The sequence below is a fragment of the Typopeltis vanoorti genome, unplaced genomic scaffold (genome assembly GCF_054136105.1).
Source record: "Typopeltis vanoorti isolate ZY-2024b unplaced genomic scaffold, IOZ_Tvanoo_1.0 HiC_scaffold_24, whole genome shotgun sequence".
Classification (NCBI taxonomy): Eukaryota; Metazoa; Arthropoda; class Arachnida; order Uropygi; family Thelyphonidae; genus Typopeltis; species Typopeltis vanoorti.
In genome coordinates, this window is record NW_028328064.1 from 4,599,359 (window position 1) to 4,624,445 (window position 25,087).

The following is a 25,087-nucleotide window of genomic DNA, read 5'->3' on the forward strand; positions in this document are numbered from 1 at the left end:
CAGACTATTATTTTTGATGTTTCTGTGTGGCCAACTTGAACAATCAGTTTTCCTAATCTTTTTAATAAAATGTTGCAAGATAAGATATTTTTAATTTACATTGTTCCAACTATAAATCCCACTTCACCAACATTATTTCTTGGATGTGATTCACCAAGGAAGACTTGATAATCTTTCCTTGCAGTCAGGACAGCTTGTCCTTTTGTTTTATATGATGCCAGAAGGTCAAATTTTAGGTTATCAATCTTTTTCAGAAGAAAGTCTACTTGAAAATCCTTAGCTAAATTTCTCATCTTGAATGTTCCATATCTCAAGGCCATGTATTTCTGTGGTGTCTGCCATGTTTTGCAAGAGTCTTAGCACCACTCTGCTCTCAGAGAGTCAAACCCACCACCTCAGTTTGTTTCACAGGAACTATGCAGGACTGGGGGTTAGTGCTTTTGAGAAATTGCTTTCTTTGCTTTAGTCAAACATCTCACTTCTCCTGACCAGGATATATACAGTAAAACCCCATTTTTACATTCCCGCAATTTACGTTTTCCTACCATTTGCATCATTTTCCATTGGTCCCTTCTTAAGACCTATTCTTACGATATATTGTTTTCTCACTATTAACAGCTTGATGTGGACATTATTTCCTGTAATTTGCTTTTTTTTCCTCAAGTGGCAACACTGATTTTCGAATCGATTTCCTCTCATTCAAATTGATTTCTGCGGAAATTGTGCATTTTTGTTCCCAGATGGCATTGCTTTTGTTTTGTTTCCTCCATCACGGTGACTTGCATGCTTGCAGCAGTGATGTAGTGACGAGCAATACCAGGATTTTTCAATCGCAGTACGAATTGATATTGCAGAATTTCTGCTATGTAATTTAGCGTGTGATAGTTGCTTTCAAGTTGCGGTGGTGGATGATCCCTGTTAGTAACATGGAGAAAAAAAAGACATAAAATATATTTCAGTAGAAAAAAAGATGGCAATTCTGCAATGTGTAGATTGGCATGCTGGAACACGTATGCAATTAGCAAAAGATATTGGACTTTCCGTTTCCACTTTGAACATGATAGTAAAAAACAGGTCAAGCATTGAACTCAGTGCAAAGCAAACTAGTGCTATGTCAAAAAAAACCAAAATATATTCGGACATCGACATACGATGAATTGGATAAACTTGTGGCGGAGTGGTTTGTTTCTACGAGAGGGTAACTGTTTTGCTCATGGTCAATGCTGATGAATCAGAAAAATTACCTCCACTGGTAATTGGTAAATTTAAAAAGCCAAGGTGTTTTAAGAACATGAAAAATCTGCCTACTAAGTATGATGCCAACAGCACAGCATGGATGACCAGCAGCATCTTCACATCCACCATGCATGCTCTGGATGCTCAAATGGGGACAAATCACCACAAAATACTACTACTGCTAGACAAATGTCCTGCACACCCTGAAGATCTGAAGCTCAGAACCATTACTGTTCTTTGCCCCTAATTGTACAAGTGAGCTTCAGCCATTATATCCGGGCATCATCCATGCATTTAAATGGAAATATAGAAAAATGTTTGTTGAAAAAGCTGTGTTTATGTATGATAATGGTATGGACCCAAAACAAATGATGACCATATCAATCCTTGATGCCATGCATTATGTGACCAAAGCATGATTGCATGCTACTCCTGAAATCATATCCAACTCTTTCTGGAAGGCAGGGGTTACATTTGTGGAAGAGGAGGAACAACTACTGAAGGAAGAAGAAAATATGTCAGAGCCCAACAACTGGTATGTGATGGGTGAGTCTTCCTCATTTCAAGACTATGTTTGATGTTGATGTGATCACATCAACATAGTCTTATATGGTACCAAGTGTAGAAGACATCCTTTCCAACCACCTTAGTGAAGAAGAAGAGGAAGAAGTGGTTGAAGAAGACTGTGATCAAGAACCTATCATCCCTACTAGTAAAGAAGCTATCTCTGTTTTGAGGCAGTATATTGCAAGTGCATCAGGAGACGATGGGGCATTTAATGCCTTATACACTGTGGAGAGGCAGGTGGAACTTATAAGAGTGCAGAAAAAGCAAAAACAATCAACAATTAAAGATTTTTTAAATAGATAAATGTAAGTAATTGTAAATTCATTTATTTTCAGTTATTAAAATTTTGTAATCTAGTATGTAGAGTCACATACTAGCAGTAAGTCATCTTTTAGCCTTTTTTTAATTTGAATTAGCTTACGCTAGTAATCGCCGATTTTTTTATAGTTTACTATATTCGGCATGAAACTCTCTGATTCCAATCTTTGAGTTTCTTATTCGGTTTTAAAACAATGTGTGATTTAATATCCCCTTAATTTAAATAGTATTTATATCGCCGAAATGAAGCCTGTTGGCTCTTTATATTTAAGCAACTTAATGGGTGCACCTTTTGGACAACTCGTATAGCAGAGTATATAAGTTCTTTTTGCTATACCCTTTGGTATTAATTTGGTCTAGCTACTCACTGATGAAGCCTCAAAAAAGGCTGAAACCGGTCTGGGTAGTGACCTTCTACCATAATGTAATAACAGCATACATTTCCTAGGAAATGTGTTTTTACATTATGGAAAATACCAAGAATAGCGATCAGAACTTTACTCACCTTTGCAACGAGTTGCCCGGTATTGTACTACGTACTAGGACTACTTGCATTAGCTTAAGCTAGTAATCGCCGAATTTTTTATAGTTTACTATATTCAGCATGAAACTCTCTGATTCCAATCTTTGAGTTTCTTGTTTGGTTTTAAAACAATGTGGGATTTAATATCCCCTTAATTTAAATAGCCTTTTTTTTAATGTTTTTTACATTTCCTGCTATTTATACTTTTTTCCATCAGTCCCCTGGAAAATGTAAAAAAGGGGTTTTGCTGTATATATATATATATATATATATATATATATATATACCTTACATATATACATATACATGTATATGTATATGTATTTACATATGTGATTATATGCTTCAACTCGGTTGTTGTGATACATTTTTAAAAATAGATTTAATGACTTAAAATCCGAGATTACTTATAAAGATTTAATAAGAATAATACAACTAGTTTCGGCTTATAATAGCCTTCATCAGGTATTCTTAAAGGAAGAGAATAGTAATAAACATTGAAGTATCTAAAAACTGGAAAATACAGGTAAAAAATCGCCACACATAATTGATACATAAAAAACGTTGTATTTTTTCAAGTTGTTCTAACAGGCGTGCCATTGTTTATTGCAACTATGTGTGCAGACTCAAGTGAACGCCAATATTGAATAACTGCAGCATGGCTATCCGGGATGTTATAACTCAAATTGTTGTTTAAGTGGACAGGATTCAGAAGGATTTCCCTTGATTCTATAATTTTTCTCTCAAACTCATCATCACAGCGAAAAATATTTTCTGATCTATCTCAGCAAATGGAGTGGCTTTGTTGATCATCATTAAGATTATTTGAAAAAAGAACATGACTGGATAACGCAGTTGCATGTGATCTTTTGTAAGAGATGTCTCTTTTATGCTCTTCTATACATTGCTCAACAGATTTGTTAGTTTGTCCAAAATAAGGGATATTGCAATTGCACCATAATTTATATACACCTGGATATTTTAGGTTGTGATGAGGAGGCTTTGAATGGCTGATTAGAAAACGGATTTTAGGAAGTGTGGTGAAGAATGTCTTGATGTTATATTTTTTAAGGACTTTTGCTAATTTGTTAGAGACTGTGCTAATGTATGGAATGGAGATGCTGCCTTTAAAATTAATAGTTTCTGTGGTGCACCGTCTAGGAGGATCCAGAAGAAATTTCTTAATCATTTTTTCAGAGTAACCATTTTGTTTAAAGATAAGAGAGAGTTGATTTATTTCTTTTTGTAGTTCATCTTGTTCATTCAAGAGAGAGCGTGCTCTGTGTCCTAAGGTAGATATAGTTCCAAGTTTTTGTGGTGGAAAATGATGAGAAAGATTATGCAGATATCTATTGGTATGAGTAGGTTTTCTGTATATAGAGATTTTTAATCTTTCAGAGCAACGTGTAAGCATGACATCCAGGAAAGGCAAGGAGTTATTATTTTCTAGATCAGCAGTAAATTTTATATTAGGATGTTGGATGTTAAGATGATTAAGAAAATCTATGAGAGATGTGTGCCCGTGATTCCAAGCAATGAAAATATCATCAACATATCTTTTCCAAACTTTCGGTTTAAATGAGAAGGAAGATATGGCTTTCGTTTCAAAATCTTCAAGGAAGATGTTAGCTAGAATTGGGGACAAAGGATTGCCCATTGCCAGGCCTTGTTTTTGTTGGGAAATGGAGTCCTGATATTTGAAGTAACCAGAATGAATGCAATGTTTTAATAAAGCAAACATTTTTTTTGGATAATTTGTCCTTTAGTAATGTAAGTGCCTCGTCTGTAGGAACGTTAGTAAACAAAGATATAATGTCAAAACTTGCTAGAATGTCATTTTCATCGATGGGAATATCTTTAATATGAGAAACAAAATCTGCGGTGTTTTTGATGAAAGATGAAGATTTATTGGAGAAACACTTGAGGTACTTTGCTAGATATTTTGAAAGTTTATATGTAGGTGAATCGATTCCTTCCACAACTGGGTGAAGAGGGATGTTTTCTTTATGAATTTTGGGAACTCCATAGATGCGTGGGATAAGAGGATGTAGAGAGCGTAAAGAGAGGCGAACATTATGAGGAAGTTCACTCGCAGTCTTTAACAAGTTGTTTGTACGGTTTTGTAATTCTCTTGTAGGATCTTCCTGAAGAATTGAATATGTCGAACTATCTCCAAGTAATTGAAGCATTTTGTTGTGGTAATCTTCGGAGTTGAGGATGACCGTGGAATTGCCTTTATCCGCAGGTAAGTGTGTATATATGTATTTACATATATACACACCTTACTAAAGTTAGCACATAAGCCCTCAGCTGTTTTTTTGTGTATCTGATACCTTTCTGCCATCTGCATTGGTTGGACTACCATGGTGATTTTTCCTTTTACTTGCTACATGGCAGTAAAATTCTTTCTAATCTCTTTTGACCTATTTAACCAACTTCTTTTCATACTCTGATTTTACCTTCCTCACCATGACTGTCCCACTCCCAGCCTGCTCTTTATGGTGCTTCAGAGAGTTGTCACTCTTCTCACTGTTAGGTCTTCGATATCTTCTTTTTATCAGGTTTGTTTTAAAGTGTTATTCATCCATTTAACTCGCATGCAATTAATTTTCCTAACTTTGGGGATTCAGTCAGATATATCTGATTCCTCTCTAATCTGTTTTGCATGCCAAGGCATTGTCTTAAGCTGCCTTCTCAGTTTATTATGAATCAAAAAGGGATGATTACTCTAACCAGCTGCAGATATAATGGTCAACTCGTTTATAGACAGATTCTCAGACACTCTTACTAGATTCAACATTTTTATGTGGCCGCTTACTTCCAACACATGCTGCTTAAGGTAGTTATTCTTAAGTAATTTTATAAATTAATTTCCTATCATCTTGTATGCTTTCTCCTTCTTCTAGTCTATATCTCCATATTTGAAATCAACCATAATGATAGTCCTTGTATTCAGAAGTGTTCTCTATTTATGTAGTTCTCACTCCTCCTCTTCAGATGATCCTGATTTGTAGCAGGATCCAGTTGTGTATTTTGTCCTGTTAACCTCTATCTCACACCAGACAATCTCAAACCCAGTTCCTGTATTACTCATTATTGGAGATTTTGTTCCTGGATGTTAAAACAGAAGCCTTCATAGCTCATTTAGTTCAGGTGAGCCCTTTAGTTTGAAAGACAGGGTTCAAATCCCATTTATGACATCGGAAACGTTTATCAGGTCTTTTCAATCAAATAATGAGTTAGCCAGTCTCATATGGAGGTGGAGGGATTTTATTCCTGGAAACTCGGATTTTTTTGTCCCTCGAAACAGGCTAACTGGCTGGAAGAATACATGCAACATATATAGACATAGGACATTTGGGAAATAAGGACTTACAAATGTATTCCATCAGATTTGGTTTTGAATACCTGCATGGTGAAGTGTGAGTCTACATATAAGCCTGAATCAGGAAGGATATCAAAACACCTTCCCCCTTTCCTCCCATTTGCTTATTTATAGAACATTCTATATTTATCTTATTTTACTGTGTTATTCAAAACAGAATCTTTGCTAAATAAAAATATTCTTTTTCACTTTAATTCAAACAGAATTTTTATAAAGGAAAGGATATCATTTTTTAACTTTAAATTAATGTAAATGTACATTTTATTAATTTTTTAAAAATTTTTGTTATCTCATTTCTGAGATAGCAAATCAATGCAAGTAATTTTGGTGTGCTGTTTCCTCAGAGAACTATATAGCATTCTTAAAAAAGGTTATACACATCTCATGGAAGCCTCCCCCCTTCATTTACTAATACTTCAGGCTTTTTTTATAAACAACCAAATAACCATAGAAACTGATTTTGAGATGTGTGTGTAATGCAGTATTTTTCATTATGGACAACTAATTTGACACCAGACCAATGTGGCAATTAAGTTTTCATCCTTATGATTGATACTATTATAACAGCATCAGCAGTAATGGATTAAAACTAGTATGGCAGGAAGGAAACTTGTGAGAGATTGCAGATTATATAGTTTTGGCATGTACAATGCATCACTCACCTATCCTTAATTAATGGGATATTTTTTTGGCATACTCATTAGTATTATTATTATGATGATGATTATCATCATTGTCAGATCTCTTTAGAGTCTAAAGACTCATTGTGAGAGATTTCACTGTCACTTACACACCTGAACCTAAGATGCCTTAAATAGCAATGCGTACGGGTAAATTGACCAGGAGAACACATGCAGTTTACAGATAATATATACTATTGGTGGTTGGTAGTAGATGACATTGTATGTAATTGGTAGATTAAGTAAGGAGTGAAGATGGTGAGTTGTGCACAGCAAAGTAGAATACCCTTGCTTGATGAATCCTTGGATTCCTGTGGCATGATAGTAATTAATGCATTCATGTCTCTGCACTCACCACACAAGTGCATTCCAATCACCTGCTATTCTTCATGCCAGAAATTTACTCCTCACTTCGTCACACTCTCCTTATATGGCTTCCAGGAATTGCCTCTTGTTCTCACCTGTCTTCCCTCTGTTCTAGGAAAAACTTCATTTACATTAATCTAATAATAACATAACCCCTCTTACATATACCCTCCCTCCCTTCTTTTTCCTCATGTCCACTAGACTGAAAATTTCACTCCCACAGCCTGTCCTCATACTTAACATTGCAGAGATCAGAAACCACCTTAATCAACTGCCACTTTGCCCTTTCCAATATCTCTTAATTCTTTTGTAAACCAGGTGACCAAATCTCTGCACAATAATGGAATATTGCCATTATTGTACACAGATATCACCATTTAAACCTTTCTCAATATCATTTGGCATACAAGTTAAACATCAACAGAAATTTAACTTGTATGTCACATACATAACAGAGTTATTACTGTCGTACATGCAACTTACCGATACCGGTCATTAGGGCCGTACTTATGCACAGATGCACGAGTCTCCAGCTGGGACCCCCAAAAATTAGGACCCATTTAAAGGGCCCAAACAATGAGGAAGAGGTCCTAGAGAACTCTCGCATCTCGGGCCCCACAGGCTCGGGAGAAGTCTAAGTATGGCCTTGCCTGTCATACACCCATTCTCCAATCCAGCACAATAATCTACTTGGCAACACTGTCTTATTCCAATTTAATTACCATCTTCTCATATGTGTGTGTTGGTGTACATCTTACTACTATCCAAGGTGTTTGCAAAATTTGGAATTGGGTATATGAATTCAGTTTAAAGATATGTAAAGTTTTTAGACCTATTCAGATGGATGGATCAATCAAAGATAATTATTTTTGAAAACATTCATGCTTGGATGTCTTTAAGATCACTTGAATATACTATTTTGATACTCTGCTAAATGGGAAAGTTTATATGTGAATTTCATATCGATTACACTTTAAGTTTATATTTCACTTTTGTGCTGTACATGGTGATATACCTTAAGGCATGCAATGTTATTTCTAATAAGCCACAATTGAAGTTAGTTTAATAGGTCACAAAAAAAGGCAAACAAAATTATAACTGGTGTGATGATTTTCACTGTCACAGTATCATGTATTTAGAAATAATAGAACATGTTCTCATAAAAATGTTATTGCAATCTTTTGCAGTATTTTATTATTATTATTATTATTTTTTTTTTTTAGGAAATTGAACAGTGCTACTACCACGGGACTATTAAGGACTTTCCAGATGCTGTTGCTGCTTTCCGAACTTGCAATGGTGTTAGGTGAGTTACACCATCGTCCAGTTATCCTTTTTTTTATCTGATGTTTTCTGAGTTATCTGTATAGCACATCCCAGATATAATAGAGAAGAAAATTTATTGAAAGAACTACCTTTCTTTCAGAATGATTAAATACCATTTCTTATGGATATTTGATACTACTCAATATTTTGACATTCCATTTTTTTTTTTTTTTTTACCCTCCATTTCCTGATAACAGAATCACTAGAGATGAACACTTTGTGCATGTGAAATATGGGGAGATACCCAAAAATAACCAAAATCTGAATTTGGATTCATGCTCATTTTCTAGTTACAGATGATGATGCTGCTAGGCATTGTGAGTGTGCAGTTTTCTGCACTAATTTGGCAAGTGGCGTCATCCTATGTGAAGTGGTTCATTTTTCTAGCTGCACTTTTGTTAGTGCTAAGAAGCAAGTTTGTCAGTTTTGTGATGGCTGACCACAAGGAACAGATTATGAAGAGATTATGCATGAAATTTTGTTTTCTGTTGGCAAAAAGTCTCCTTAGCTCAGTCAGTATAGACGAAGCCCTTTGGTCGGAAAGACCTGGGTTCAATTCCTGTCAGTGATGTGAGGGACCTTTATCTGGTCTCTTTTGACTAAAGGTGAGTTATCCGGTCTCATATGGAGGTAGGGGGTTTTTTCACCCGGAAACTCAGGTTTTTCGTCCCCTGGAACAGGCAAACCGGTCCCATAAACACACACGGATTATAGTCATGAATACATATATATTACCATTTATATATATATGTATAAATATATACATTTTCATGCATATATACTTTCCCCAACCTCCCAATTTAATTTGGTCCCAAGCCCGGATAAAATTGGGGGGGGGGGGAAGCAATGGTGAACTACCCTGTAAAAATCTCACCAGGAATACTTTGTGGGCAAAGCCTACAAAGTCACCTGTGGTCGGAAACAACAGAAATGTAAAATCAGTATCAATTTGGTTAAAACTGCAGCTGAAACTATTGTCATGCTTCACGAAGCCTTTAAGGACGATGCTTTATTATGTAAAAGGCAGGACTATGAGTGATTTTCCTATTTCAAAAATGGGGACATAGACATAGGTTGAAGACCACCATGATTTGGCCAACCTTCGACAAGCAAAAGTGATGAAAACATTGAAAAACGTTTGCCAGCCTTTTACCAATCAATGATGATCATCAAAAGACCACTGAGCAAGTTTCTGAAGAAATTAATTTGTCATGGATTTCCTACCAGTGAATTTTAACAGAAGATTTGCAAATGAAATGCATCATCATTATCATCAAATTCCTGACATGTACCATCAAGGGTGTACAGGATATGATAGTACTACATGAAAAATTTACATCATTACTAACTTCCTATCTACAATTTTCTTCCAAATCAGTCTATTACTTGTCAAGACTACAACATTATCAGATCTTATATTTCTATCGTCTAAGGCACTTTGTACTGTATCAATTCACCTATATCTTTGTCTTCCTCTGGGTCTTTTTCCTGCCAACCTGGCAGAAAACACTAATCTTTTCTGCCAGGTTGTTTTGCTAATCTTTCCTTGCCCATTCTGTTTAAGTGACCATACCACCTGATATTAGCTCTTCTAACGCATTCCTGGATGCTGACAATGTCAAGTTCTTTCTTAATATCCTCGTTTTTAATATGATATTGCCATTGATGCCATCAAGTGAAATGAGTATCCACTAAATTTGTGCTTCATTTGCTCACAGAGGATAAAAAAAAATTAAAAAATCATGTGAATGTTTCTCACAATTTGAAGGAGCAAGTTCTTGATGACCAGAACTTTCATTAAAAAGTTGCGACCGGGGATGAGTCTTGTTGCTATTGTTATGATCCAGAAACAAAACAGAGATCAAGCTAATGGAAACGTAAATTCACAGAGACCCAGAAAGGCACTTCAAATTCGATCAAACATCAAGATAATGTTGATTTTTTTTTTTTTTATGTGAATGGAATTGTAAACAAAGAATTTGTTCTATCATGACAGACAATGAACCAACATTTTTATCTCAACGTTTTGAGAAAACTGCGTGATAGTGTGTGATGAAAATAGCCATAAACGTGGAGTAGCAGAGATTGGTTGTTGCACTCGACAATGCCTCAGCTCTCACAGCCTTGTCTGTCCAGCAGTTCTTGATGAAAAACAACATTGTGGTTGTTCACCACCCTCCCTACTCATCCGATCTCTTTCTCCATGAGACTACTCATTTTTATTCCCACAGATAAAGAAAACCATGCAAGGGTTTTCAAATGAAAGAACTCCCCAGTGTCAACTCTGCAACCACCTCTCAACAGTTTAAAAGTCTCAATCATATCACCTCTCCTTCTTCTATCCACCAAACTCTGCGGTCCACACTCCCTCAGCCAATCCTCATAGCTAACATGGGACAGTCCTGAAATCATCTTTGTACCCTTTTAACAGTTAATTTATCCCTTTCAAATCCTGGGGACCAAATCTGAGAACAATAGTCCAAGTGTGGTCTGATCACGGTCTTATACAATGGAATGATAACTCTTTTATCTCTGCAGGTCAGTGTCCTTCTCATTATTGCAGCAATTCTCTGTGTTATCTTCGCCACCTTTGCAATATGTGTCCTGAATTTCAGGTTTCTATCAATCATCAACCCCAGATCTCTTATCTCCCCTACTTCCTCCAGTATAGCTCCTCCAATAGAGTATGCAGCATCCCATCGATGTCTCCCAAACCACAAGACCTTACATTTTGCTGCATTAAACTTAAATCCTCCCATTCATTTTCCCATCTATATAGCTTATTCAAATCCTCTTGCAGGGCTGCCACATCTGCACTATACAGACAATATACAGACAATGTCATTGATATAAGGGTTAAACAATATAGGTCCCAGTACTGAGCCCTGTGGAACCCCACTTGTAACCTTCTGCCTCTTTGATATTGCTCCACCATACACAACTCTCTGATACCTATCAGACAGCCAATCCTGAATCCAGTAGACCAATCTGACATGCAGGCCCATGTGCTGCAACTTGAATATCAGCTTATCATGTGGCACCCTGTCAAATGCCTTTGCTAAGTCTAGGAAAATGGCAGTATATGCCTTTCCCTCATCTAATGCTCTTGTGACTTTATCATAAAAGGCTAGCATATTGCTAAAACAAGAGTGCCCCTTCACAAATCCATGTTGACTCTCACAGATAACATTACCCTCATCTGTCCAATGCTGTGTATACAGTCCCTCACTACTTTCTCCAAGGTCTTACTAACTACTGATGACACACAAACTGGCCTATAATTAGACACTTTCAGTCTGCTATTGCCAATAATCCATACAGCATATCTAAACCAACTCTTGATAATGTTCGCAATGCTAAATAAGCAGAAGAAATATCTTCAAATGTAGTTGCCAACTAGAGGAACTGATTTTAGGAGTTTCTCTTCCAAAACATTTTTTTTTTATTTATTTATTTTTACTCAGATACATAAATATTCAAGAAAAAAATGAATGAGTTTAAACACATGAACCAAACCTTGGAGATTCAGTTGCAAACTCTGAATAAAACATTGATTGATTCACCCAGAGAGACTTGGTGAAGTTGTCTGTAAGAATGGAGAAATTAGAAAACTCCGTCATGGACTCAGAAAGTTAATGAGACAGTCAAGGAAAAGAGAAAGCATGTCAGTGGCAAGTCAGTCTGCTTGCTTAGAGAATATAGAGAAAAATGTAAGAAAGTGAAGCACTGTGTAAAGCTAGCTAGACAAAAGTGATGGAAAGACTTTGGGTGGAACATACCAAATAAATATCAGGAAGGTAGTAAATATTCTTGTGACTATTGGAAAAAAACAAGAACTTAGAAATGGAGGAAGGAGTACCATAAAAGGAATCAGAGATGATAAGGTAATATGAAAAATGAAGATAAAGATAGCCTAGATGTCTGATGTAATTTTGAAAGATTTCTAAATGAAACAAGCTGTGTCAGCACAGCGGTAGAAAACTCCTAATAGTAATACAGTCATGAATACATATCCATATTTGAAAAGTCTGTCAAAAATCTGAAATGTGGAATGATAGCTGACATTTGACCAGAAATAACTCAAATATGGAGGTTCAAATACAGAGGATCAATTTCTGGATGATTGTAGTAGTTATCTATAAAAAGAGAAATAAAACAGAATTCGAGAATTACAGAGGTATTTCCTGAGTGTTCCTGGTAAGAATTATTATTATTATTATTATCACTTGACACCTCCAGGGAGTCCAAAGACTCATTGAGAGAGGACACCTACTCTGCAACTCTTAGTCTCCACAAACTACAACCACACTAGTATTATCACAGACATCCATGCCCATGGTGGGATTCAAACCCGCAGCCTTTTGGCTGGAGAGTGGATACTCTAACCACTTGGCTAACCAGGCTGGCTTTTGCAATTATGCAAGTATACTTCAGAAATGACTAAGAATGATTGTGGAAAGGAAGCTTGGTAAAGAATAAGCTATATTCAGGCCAAATAGAGGTTATTAGGATCATATTTTCACTTTAAGACAAATAGTTGAGAAATTTTGGGGAGATATTCAGTTGTTTGCAGATGATGCAAAGTTGGGACACACCATAAAGAGTAGTGAAGATGCTGTGGCCTTACAAGGACGTGAATAAATTGAATGATTGGGCACAGAAATGGGGATGTGAGTTCAATTTTGCAAAATGTAAGGTTTTAAAATTTGGAAAACAAAGATGGGATGCAGAATTTTTGCTTGGTGAGAATATTCTTGGAGGTAGAGGAAATAAGAAATTGGGGGTAATAGTGGATAAGGATCTAAAATTTAGGGGACACATCACCAAAATTATGAAGACAACATAAAAGCTTCTGGGAATGATGCGGAGGATACTGACGTGTAGAGGGAGATTCTTGTTCCGTTGTATAAGGCTTTGATTAGGCCACACATGGACTATTGTGCCCAGATTTGGTCACCGGGTTTTCAGAAGGATGAAGAGATGTTGGAAAGGGTCCAAAGGCGACTGACTAAGGTAGTTTCTGACCTCTGGAATGTTAAGTATGAGGAAAGATTGAGAAGATGTAATTTGCAGAGTCTGGTGGACAGGTGGAAGAGGGGAGATATGATAGAGACCTACAAGTTGGTAAGGGGTTGTTATAGGATCAGTGGTGGAGAAGTTGTACAGAGAATAGTAGGAGATCAGGGGAGAACCAGAGGTCATCCCTGGAAACTGTATAAAGAGGGTGTGAGTAAGGGAGTGAGAGGCAGGTTTTTTTGGTGCAGAGTTGTGAATGATTGAATGCCTTGCCTGAGAGTGTGGCATCTGCAAGGAGTTTGAGTGTGTTTAAGACACGGTATGATGAGATGTGTGTGTGTGATAAAAGGACCTCCCAGGTGAGTCTTTGACTTCATAAGGTCTTGGGGTAATAATAATAATATGTAAATTTGGAAAAGGCATATTAAACGGTTCCAAGAGGAAGCTCTTCAAAATGCTACAGTTATATGATGTAAATGGGACATTATATTCAACAATGCATAGTCTCTATTTAAGCTGTAAGTTAGAATTGAAGGAGGTACAGGAAGATAGTTTGATGTTAAATCAAGTGTGTGACAAGGGTGTATATTTTCTCCATTGTTATTCATTATCCATATGAATCATTATGAAGGAAATTTGGTATTAAATTTGATATCAAAATTGGTGATGTTAATTTTAGTGTTTTCCTTTATGCATATGATGTTATACTTCTGGGTAAATCCAGTATAAGTCTGCAAGATTCCCTGACTAAATTGAATTACTGTTGTAATTAATTTGGTATGAAAATCATCAATAAAAAGAAAAAGACAATGCAAATAGACTGAAACATTGAAAATGTTAACTGTATCCTGAATGTTTAACAAGTAAAACATTTCAGCTATTTAAGGCACAACTTTCACTGAAGGTGACAAATCAAATATGCAAATGAACAACAGAATTAGTAAAGCTGGTGTGGTAGGAAGTCAGCTGAATAAATTTATATAGAGTAAGAAAGAAATTAGTTCAAAACATTAAATTAGCTATATACAAGACAGTGCTTAAACCAATTTTAACTTATAGATTTGAGAGTTGTTTTAGAAATAAAGCACTGGATCAGAGACAGACACCACAGATATAAGAGTTCTGAGAAAGATTAGGGGAGTGAAAAACTGGTATCAATAGCAGTATCACATTAAAAATGAGAATATTAGGAAAGAACTTGACATTGTTAGCATTCAAGAATATTAGTAGAGATAATCACAGATGCTATGTCTCTTGAACAGAATTTATTTTATTTTATTTTTTTTGTGTTGGGCGCATACTCGAGAGGTTGGTTGATCAACCTATAGTATGTTAGTGTCATACGGTAGTGGGTTGGGAAAGGAGAAACTTCTTTACATTTGATTTAAAAACCTGTATATTGTATTCCTTTGGGAAGACTGTTCCACAGTACAGCAGTAGCTTGGATGAAGGAGAAGGAAAAGAAACTTGTTCTGCAGGTTTTAAAGTGTACTGTGAAAGGATGTTGGGCAGTAGCTATAGGTGTTCAGGCTTAATAGTGGGAGGAATTATTGATGCTATTTCAGATGAACATTTGCTATGGAAATATTTATAGAATATACAAATTGCAGAGACCAAACGTCTGTGTGAAAAGTGAGGGGAGTGAGTTGGTAAGAGATGGGTCATTTATCAATCTATCAAACAGAATTAGAGAGGAAAGATTAGCAAAGCAAGTGTTCTTTACCAGGTTGGCAGGAAAGAGACCAAGAGGAAGATCAAGATGTAGGCAGATTGATACAGTAAAAAGTTCCTTAGAAGACAGGAATATTGGACATGATAATATTGGAGTCTTGACAGATAACAGATTAATTTGGAGGAAAATTGTAAATTTAAAATTAAATTTACAATGTTCTTTTTCATGTAATTGTATCATAACATTCTGTGCATCTTCCTGAGGGTACATATCAGGAATTTGATGATGAATTCTGGTGTTTTCATTTTGATGATGAATTTTGGTGTTTAGTGCTGCAACTCTGAAAAAGTGGCTGTACAGGTAACAAGATTTCCCAAAAGGAAATTACATACTGTTACTTACTTACTGTCCTCTTCCATCAGGGACAGGAGAGGACAGTAAGTCTTCTGTGTTTCTACAACAACTTCCAGGAGTCTCAGTTTCTTGCATGGTTGGTGAGTTGTCTATATGTTTGTAATCAGGATTTGACCTTTATTGATGTTATCCATGTAGTTCTTGGTCTTCCTTTTTCCTTTTTTTTTTTCCTTCTTGCATACAGAGCAAGGCCTTTTTGCTGGCATTCTCTCAACATGTCCGTACCATTGAAGTTGTCTTCTTTTGATCTTTTCTATTAAACCCAAAGGGTCAGTTAGCATTAAAACATGAAATGACAACAGTTCTGACATATACTTACATGCTTTTGCCTATACAGAACAGCTAAAGGTTGCACTAATCTTCTGATGATTGTGAAAGCAGAAACATTGGTATAATCAGTTCCCAAAAAAGTTAGAGGTGGAGAGCACTGCTGATTTCCTTTCAGGGAAATTAAAAAGTGTAGGATATTTATTTTTTGTATAAAAAATATTTGCAGTCTGCAATTGTAGTAGGCATTTTCAAGTTATGCCAAAAAAAAAAAAAAATTTTATGTTGAAAGTGACAAAAATATTCTCATAGAGTAATGGGCATATTTTTAAACTTGCTATCCTCATTTCCTTTATCCATCGATAAAACAAACAGCAAATTGTTCATATAATAATATACCAAAAATTCACATAATACTGAAAATTGACTGACATGTTGGTTCCCAGATGTAGCTCATGGCTTGTTTGGCACATATAATTTTCTTAAAAATTATAGAGGTCATCACTGGAAATTCATTAAGAGTATGGGACTAATTTTTTTTCTTGGAGAATTGTGAATGAGTTGAATGGATTGCCAGAGTCATTTCTAAGTATTCTTCATTGGTGAATGAGTTCAAAATGTAATTATGATTGGTACTGTGCAAATGATGGTTTACTGCTCAGTGAAATATTCAGTGGGCCTCCCACAGTGAGTCTGTGATTTCCATGTAATAATAATAATAATAATAATAATAATAGGGCTAATGTGACATCTCTGGACTTTTCAAAAGCTTTTGACATTACATTGTATAGAAATGAGTTACATAAAATGGAGCAAATGGGGATGGATTGTGAAGGATAAAATGCTGGTGAAATTAATAAAAGGTTGGCTGAACAGACAGACATCCAGGAGTAGTATATATATACTTTGCAGAATCAAGGAAAAGGCAGATAACCAGCAATACACAAGTTTGTGCTGGGACTGCTGTGATTTGATTTCTATATCAATTGGAAGTGATTTTGAGGAACAGGAATATCCAGTTGTTGATGTTGTTAAAATATAATGGTAAGTAAAGGTGATGCAGAAATCCTTTGGAATGATTTGAACAGAATGACGTTGTGGGCACATAATAATGATTGTCATAGATTTGAAAAGATTAGAAGTTGTGTATTACATGTTAACAGGACTGTAGAACCAATGAAGTTAGGGAGTCAGAAGAGATGGTGGACATGAAGTTGAAGATTGGAGGACATATCAGAGAAGTGAGCAAAATAGCACAAAGAATTGCTTGGATGTTTAAAAAACATCCTCTCCAGGGAAGTTATTATTTTTCTTTATATGGTTTTGATGCAACCACATTTAGACTATGGTGCTTAGATATGGTTGCTTGAATTTCTTTAGGATGAGGAAGTGTTGTAAAGGATTCTGATGTAGGTGATCAACATTGTCAGATGTCTCTGAACTGTTCCTTCCTACAAGGACATTGAAGATATGGGTTATGAAATTTGATTGATGGGTAGAAAAGTGGGGATGAATGATGGAAACATATGAATTACTAAGGGGATTTTATAGGATAGATATAGATGGAATTTTTCAATTTCACCCTGGAAGATGAATAAGATTATGGTCAGCAAGGATGTCTGAACTTAGATATTTTGCTTGGAGAGTTGTGAACAAGTGGATCGGTTGCCAGAGATGTGAGGACTTGTATTATAGACATTTCGTAAATATGCTTTTATATGTGAATCCCACCAACAAAAATATTCTAAACTGATAATATTTTAATACCATAGATGAGCTATATATTAGTACTATAGCTATGTTTCTGGATTATAGACATTTCGTAAATATGCTTTTATATGTGAATCCCACCAACAAAAATATTCTAAACTGATAATATTTTAATACCATACATGAGCCATATATTAGTACTATAGCTATGTTTCTGGATTATCTAATCCAGGACTCAACTTTGGTTCATGGATTAGATAATTCAAGACCAAGGATGGAACTTGTTCAAAGCCACATCAGGCTTCCAATAAGCAGGGTGGTAGTCCCACTCTGTGCAGTGAAATTCATTTACCACTTCAAGACATTCACATACATTATACCCAGAATGGAATTTGAACCCACAGTTGGTTGGATAGAGAGCTGCAGTGTTATTCACTTGGCCATCCAAGCTGGTTAATGTAGCCTCTTGCAATAAGTAGAACATCATAAAGAAATAAAATCCATTGTAGCATAGAAAAATGAGATCTGAGTCTTAGAAGTTCATTGAGGTTCCTGAATGATAATAACAATAATAGTTATAATTTATTCCATGAAATACTTAAGGGACTTGCATAGTAAAAGAAAAGTGAGTATATCAGATCAGTGTTAGTTGTAAGAGAATTTATCTTTTGTTTGAAATAAAAAAAGAATTAACTCCTTACATTTGTTTGTTTCAATCATGTCAACACAAGCTTTTTTTTTTTCAGACTTCATGTGTATGTGCTTCATTCATACCGAGCAATATGTTATAAAATCATTACTCTTGATATTGAAACACTGTGAAGTTATTTTGTGTACAAAAACCTAACTTATGAAATAGAAGTCTTCTTTTGCTTGAATAGATATATGTTAAGTATTTAATTTTTATTACACCAAAGAGAGAACTTTTTAAATATCTTCTTCAGATGTATATATTCAGGCTGCTTTGTAACATTTTACAAATATTAGAATTTTTGTGCCTGAGTGTTTGAAGTTTGTTAAGAAGGTTCAGTTGTATGGTAGACGTGTACTGATTTACTTGTTTATGGTTATATTCTTGAGATCTTGTTCTGTAGATTCCAGCAGCTTCTTTGATTATTGTGATCATTGTAGCTGAGAGAAATAGTTTGTAGTCTATGCCTGCAGTTCAAAATATTTTATCTCACTAAATCAGGTATAAATGCCAATATTTTTAAATGCAGTTTTTTACGAACATATATTACCATCTTGTTTATTAAATGTTATATTGCATTTTAATATTATGCTCTGAATTTAATAATACATTGATTTCTTTTCAGTGGTATAATTCATGTAGAAAATGAAACATTTGTAATCCATCCATTTTATGGAGGGGATCTTTCAGTAAGTGTACTGTGATTTTTTGAAGTATTAGATTTAATATTTATTTTAATGAGTTTTTTCATATTCAGAGAATTAAATTAAAACACATAATCTTTGAATGTGTAAATTGATAGAGATAAAAGCATATGGCGCCCCAGCTTGTCTTTTTGATTTTTGATGCAATTACTGCTCAGGCATCATATCTTGTAACAAGTACTGGTCTTTAGGAAGATGAGTAGCTTTTAAAAATGGTAACACAAGGCAGCTTGACTTATCTGTTACTCTGTCCCATGAAATATTTTTTACAAATGACAAATTCATTCGGGAAGGAGGGGGAATCATGCATTGGAGTAGTACATTGCCTATTTTGCTAACAGTCAGGAAGAGCGGCAGTAGAGACCTTGGAGCAAGTTATTGTATACAGCATTTAGGCCAACTTGGATGGCTTTGATCTAAAGAATTTGCCCGATAGAGGGTGAATAACCATGTAATGTGCAGCCAAGGTGAAAGAAAAAAAAAACTTTAATATTAATTATTGAAGGCTTTATTATAAATTTAGCCAGAGTTAGTTGTGATGCAGGGTGATATGTTTGCAGTTTCTGAGTTTGAAGTATTTTTTTGATGTACTGCTGTGTGTGTTGTACCATTGATCGATTCATCTCATCTATACCTTTAGGACAGGTAGAGTCTGCTAATGAGGGGGTTCATGATGAATTTTTAATGCAGCCAGATCATCACTCCTTGCTGCATCACCCCAAGGGCAATATCGTGACTGTAATTTGTGTATGTTCACGAGGCCAGTTTGCCTGTTCTGGGGGACAAAAAACTCAAGTTTCTGGGTGAACCTCCCCCCACCACCTCCGTATGAGACTGGCTAACTCACCTTTTGTTGAAACAAACCAGATAAAGGTTCCTTGTTCATGACTTATTTTTCACGGTATTAACAACACCACAAACACTTTTATCAACAAAGATGTTTTATTAACGCTTATATTTCGCTGATTTTCAACTCAGCATCATCAGAGCACAACACACTTGTAAACGCGACAGTGAGTGAGTGAAACAATGTGTGAAATTGAGTGAAACCCGTTTACAAGTGTGTTGTGCTCTGATGATGCTGAGTTGAAAATCAGCAAAATATAAGCGTTAATAAAACATCTTTGTTGATAAAATTGTTTGTGGTGTTGTTAATACCGTGAAAAATAAGTCATGAATAACCATCAATGCCTACGCGTATCTGTTAGAAAGGTTCCTTGTTTCACTGATGGGAATCAAACCCAGGTCTTTCCGACTCAGTCTATACCGACTGAGCTACGGAGGCTCGTGTTGTACCATTTCTTTCTGTCAATTATGAAGGCTGCCATACTTCCATTTACTGACATGTTGTTGCCCAATCCATCACCATTTAAAGATTGTGAGGGAAGTGATTTTGTAGCATGCTGCATATGCAGCACGTATTTCTTTTAGTTAAAACTGTGATAGTTAAGAGACCCGGGGGAAGGGAAGGGAAGGGATGTATGTTGTATGAAATGTAGCCAGTATGAAGGCTGGATGATTTCACTTAAGAATTTCTGGTTTCGATTGCAGGGAATGTGTGGCAATGGAAAGAAGTGAGTAAAGTGAGTGTCGGCATACATTTGAGTAGCATTTATCGTTAGTGGTGGGGGGATAGAAGAAGAGAAGCTTGAGGAGGTGTGGACATTATGTGATTAGAGATATGGAAGAACTAAAGGAAGGCGTCAGTTGTGTTGGTGGATCTTGAGTGAGAGTATGTTGCTCTGGGGGGGGGGTAAGAGGAAGGTATGAGAAATGATCCTATACAGGAAGAAATTAGGAGATTTGAAAGGCTAACTGAGCAGAGAGAGAAAGAAAATTACGGAAATGAGGTAAAAAAGGATGGAAAAATTATGGAAATGAAAGAAAAAAGGAACAGCAAAAGTAGAGAGAATATGAAAAAAAACTTCATAGAGAGAGAGAGAGAGAGAGTTATGGATGCATGTGTTCAAGGAATGAATGGATCTGTGAGGGAAGTGATATATGAGGATCCATTGCCTGTACTCTTTATAATAGAATATTAGAAGAGTGCTTGCTTGGGGGAAGAGTAAGGAAAATGACTATGGCAACAAAGTTGAGGTGGGAATGTGGATGAAATTATAGTAATGATTTGAAATACAGATCTGAGGTTAATGTTAAGAATTGTGTAGGATAAAAGATGATAGAGGAAGAATAGAGAGCATATTGCCCACATATATTAATGAAGAATTGAGGAGGAGAGCAACAATAATGACTGGTGATAGCAAGATGTTAAAGAGATGTCATTCTGGAATATGTGGATGCTTGGAGTGCATTTGGGCTGCATACAAGAGGTGAACTGCATTTAAACATAATGTAATGTAAGCATTCACTACTGCTCATGTAATCCAGAAGTGGGAACCTTTTGGATCCCACATTTTTGGTATTGCTTCAGTTTTTGTAATTCATGTAGTTCATTCAAATGTTACTATATATATCTACAATATATATATATAAAATGATAAGCCTTTTTATGTCACGTTTGTATGGCACGCTTTTTTGAAACGTTTTGAAACTTAGGGGCTACCCTGAGTGTTGTGGAGTCTTCAAAATTCGAGTCATCAGAATTCAAGGAGAACCGGCCTACCAGTCTGGAACTTGGGGAGTTGGGCGCCAGGGGACATAGCCCTCTAGTGTGTGTGTATATATATATATATATATATATATATATATATATATATATATATATATATATATATATATATATATATATATATATATATATATATATAAACACACACACACAAATTTTTTGAAACAGATTAAATGACTGTAAGCCAAGAGATAAAAATAGAAACACTATTTTAAATTAAATAAACTGCACAACTAGTTTCGTCTTCTTAGAAGACTTCTTTGGGTGCATACCATAAGGAAACTACCAACAAACATAGTGAGAGAAAATCTATACATTAAAGTGTTAACATATTAACGTTTGGCGTTCTGTGTTTCTCTTCATTGTTGGGTGAGTGCATGCATTCAAGGTCTTATGAACTCCAAAGTTGGATAGCGGCGCAGTAACAATCTGAGAGATTTAGTGTTGAGATGTACTGAATGGAGGACTATTTCTTGATATTCGACAATATTTTTTTCCACTTCATAATAGCATCGAAAGATTTGTCTGATTTGTCCCATATGACTGGATAGAGTTTTTGTTGTTAGCTTCAGCAAAATTCAGGATGTGGTTCAACAAAGCACTTGCTCTGGTTCTGCCATATATGACGTCTCTTTGATATTCCTCTAAATGTAATTCGATGGATTTTTTACTCTGGTCAAAATAAGGCATGTTGCAGTTGTGCCATATATGGTAAATGCTGGGATATTTCAGATTTGTTATCTTTTTGCTTGGGTGCACCGAACAAGGAATGGAGTTTAGTTAGAAGAGTGAAAGAAGTCAGGATGTTATATTTTTTGAGAACTTCGGCTAATTTTAGCAAAATGGAACTAATATATGGTAGGGATATCAAGCCTTTTTCACTATATCTATCTTCAATATGGCAAGGAGGTGGATTGAATAGTAGCCTATTAACTGTTTGTTTTGAGTAACCATTTTTCTGAAAGGTTGTAAAAAAGAAATTGAAGTCTGTTAATATCTTCTTCTTCTTCTTCAAAGAGGAGGGAGCCAGCACGATTGCCTAGTGTAGAAATAATGCCAAGTTTTTGAGGGGGAGAATGATAGGACTGTGCATGGAGATATCTGTTGGTGTGAGTGGGTTTCCTGTAAATAGAGCTTTTTAATTTCTCAGATTAACGAGTGAGTTTGACATCTAGCAACAGAAGAGAGGCATCGATCTCATTATTATTATTATTATTTTTATTATCATCATCACCCAAGACCCCCATGGAGTCAAAGAATCATCTAGGAGGACCTATTGTCATACACACAGCACATCATACTGCGCTTTAAACACACTCAAATTCTCTGCAGACACCACACTCTCAGGCAAGGCATTCCAATCATTCACAACTCTGCATGCAGAAAACCTGCTTCTCACTCCTCTGCTCACACCCTCTTTATACAGTTTCCAGGGACGACCTCTGGTTCTGCCCTGATCTCCTACTTTTTCTGTAGAACCTCTCCAGCATTGATCCTGTAATAACCCCTTAATAACTTGTAGGTCTATCATATCTCCCCTCCTGTCCACGAGATTCTGCAAGTTGCATCTTCTCAATCTTTCCTCATACTTGACATTCCAGAGGTCAGAAACTACCTTAGTCAGTTGCCTCTGGACTCTCTCCAACATCTCTTGATCCTTCTGAAAACCAGGTGACCAAATGTTGGCACAATAGTCCATGTGTGGCCTAATCAAAGCCTTACCCAACGGAACAAGAATCTCCCTACTTCTACATGTCAGTATCCTCCGCATCATTCCCAGAAGTCTTTGTATTGTCTTCACAATTTTGGCAATGTGTCTGCTAAATTTCAGATTCTTATCCACTATCACCCCAAGATCTCTTATTTCCTCCACCTCCGACAGTATATCCTCACCAATCATAAATTCTGAATCCCATCTTTGTTTCCCAAATTTTAAAACCTTACATTTTGCAACATTGAACTCACATCCCCATTCCCATGCCGAATCACTCAATTTATTCAAGTCTTCTTGTAAGGCCACAAGAAGACTTGAGTATTTTCTCAAGTCTTCTTCTCTACTCTCTATGGCTTGTCCCAACTTTGAATCATCTGCAAACAACTGAATATCTCCATCCAAATATTCGCCGATATCATTAATATACAAGTTAAACAGCAATGGGCCCTAAAACAGACCCCTGAGGCACATCTCTAGTGGCTTTCCCTTTTCCTGGATATCATTCCCTCATACACAACTTGCTAATTCCTATCAGATAGCCAGTCTCCAATCCACTGCACTAATCTAATATCCAACCCCAAAATTTTCTGTGCCTGCTGATGGTGATACATTGGAAATTGACACTCTTAGTTCTCTTTCAATATTTAACTGAGATCTGTATTTTGTTTTTAAGGCTGCCACTGCAGAAAACCTGATTTCAGAAAGATAAGATGTTGGAAATGGCAAAAGTGCACTAAAAGCTCTTGACTTTAGTGCAGAAAATTCATCAACACTGGCCAAAATTTAAACAGCAATTTAGATGCAAATTATCTTTTGATTTTGCTGCTTGACATTAAGTCCATAAATTGTTCCTCTTCTTCAGTTGAGAAACCTTCAGGGGTAATTTGAAATAGGTTTATAACCCACTCGTACATTGCCATTATGTTATCGTTGGTTATAAAATAGTTTCTAAAATTCTTTGTCAACATTGTTAAATAATTTTCAATAGTTGCAAATAAAACTTTGATGTGTTACTCTTCTGCCTTGTAGGTTTTGATAAATTCATCCACATTTGCCAACAATTCTAATTTTTGTTGCTTTACCTTTTTTTTCCATAACTAGTTTTTTACAAAAAGCATTAACTTTGTCACTCAACTCTAAGATATGTGTATTTTTTCCTTGGAGTTGCAGGTTTAATATATTTAGTTTCTCAAATATGTCTACCAAGTAGCTCAATTTCATCAAAAATAAGTGGTCTGTAAACTTCTCTGCTTCTTCTTGACTTTCTTCTTCCAAGAGGATTGCTCTTTTGTCTCTTAATTCGTAAATATGTTGTAAACATTTTCTCTGTGATAACCATCTTGTCTTGCAGTAAAATAGTAATGCTGAATGTTCTGCTCCAGCCATGTCTTTGCAAAGTTCAGAAAACTGTCTTGATTTTAAGGGTCTCATTTTTATATAATTCACTATGTTTATAACTGTTGTTAACACAATGTTTAGACCAGGACTCATTTCCTTTGCAGCAAGAACTTCATGCAACGTGTCCAAATACATTGTGGGGATTTTTCCCTCATAAGGGCTTGTAAACTTTTAAACCTTCCAGACATAACTCGAGCACCATCAGTGCAAATTCGAACATAGTTTTTTCCACTGTATGTTTGCCTTGCATATAAAATCATTCAATAATTTGAACAATTCAGGTGTTGTGGGTCTTTTTTCTATTGCTTTGCAAAACAATAACTCTTCAACTGCTGATAATCCATTGCAAAATTGAACATAAGCAATTAAATGACAATCCTTGTGGCTTTGTCAAGCTGAATTGAGAATAAATTGGTCACAAAGCTTTGACAAACGTTGTTGCTGTATATCTTCACATATATTGCCAATTTT

The 25,087-nt window shown here is 35.7% G+C and overlaps 1 protein-coding gene across 2 annotated transcripts in view; it reads left to right on the forward strand.

The window, feature by feature from the left end:
• Positions 1 to 25,087, forward strand: part of LOC150092192 (disintegrin and metalloproteinase domain-containing protein 11-like) — a 1,236,934-nt gene that overhangs the window by 257,884 nt on the left and 953,963 nt on the right. For both annotated transcript variants that reach the window (XM_090415260.1, XM_090415259.1), the window contains exons 6-7: positions 8,299 to 8,381; positions 18,797 to 18,860. In XM_090415260.1, the coding sequence (XP_090271386.1) occupies positions 8,299 to 8,381; positions 18,797 to 18,860 (147 nt within the window). The remainder of the gene's footprint in view (positions 1 to 8,298; positions 8,382 to 18,796; positions 18,861 to 25,087) is intronic.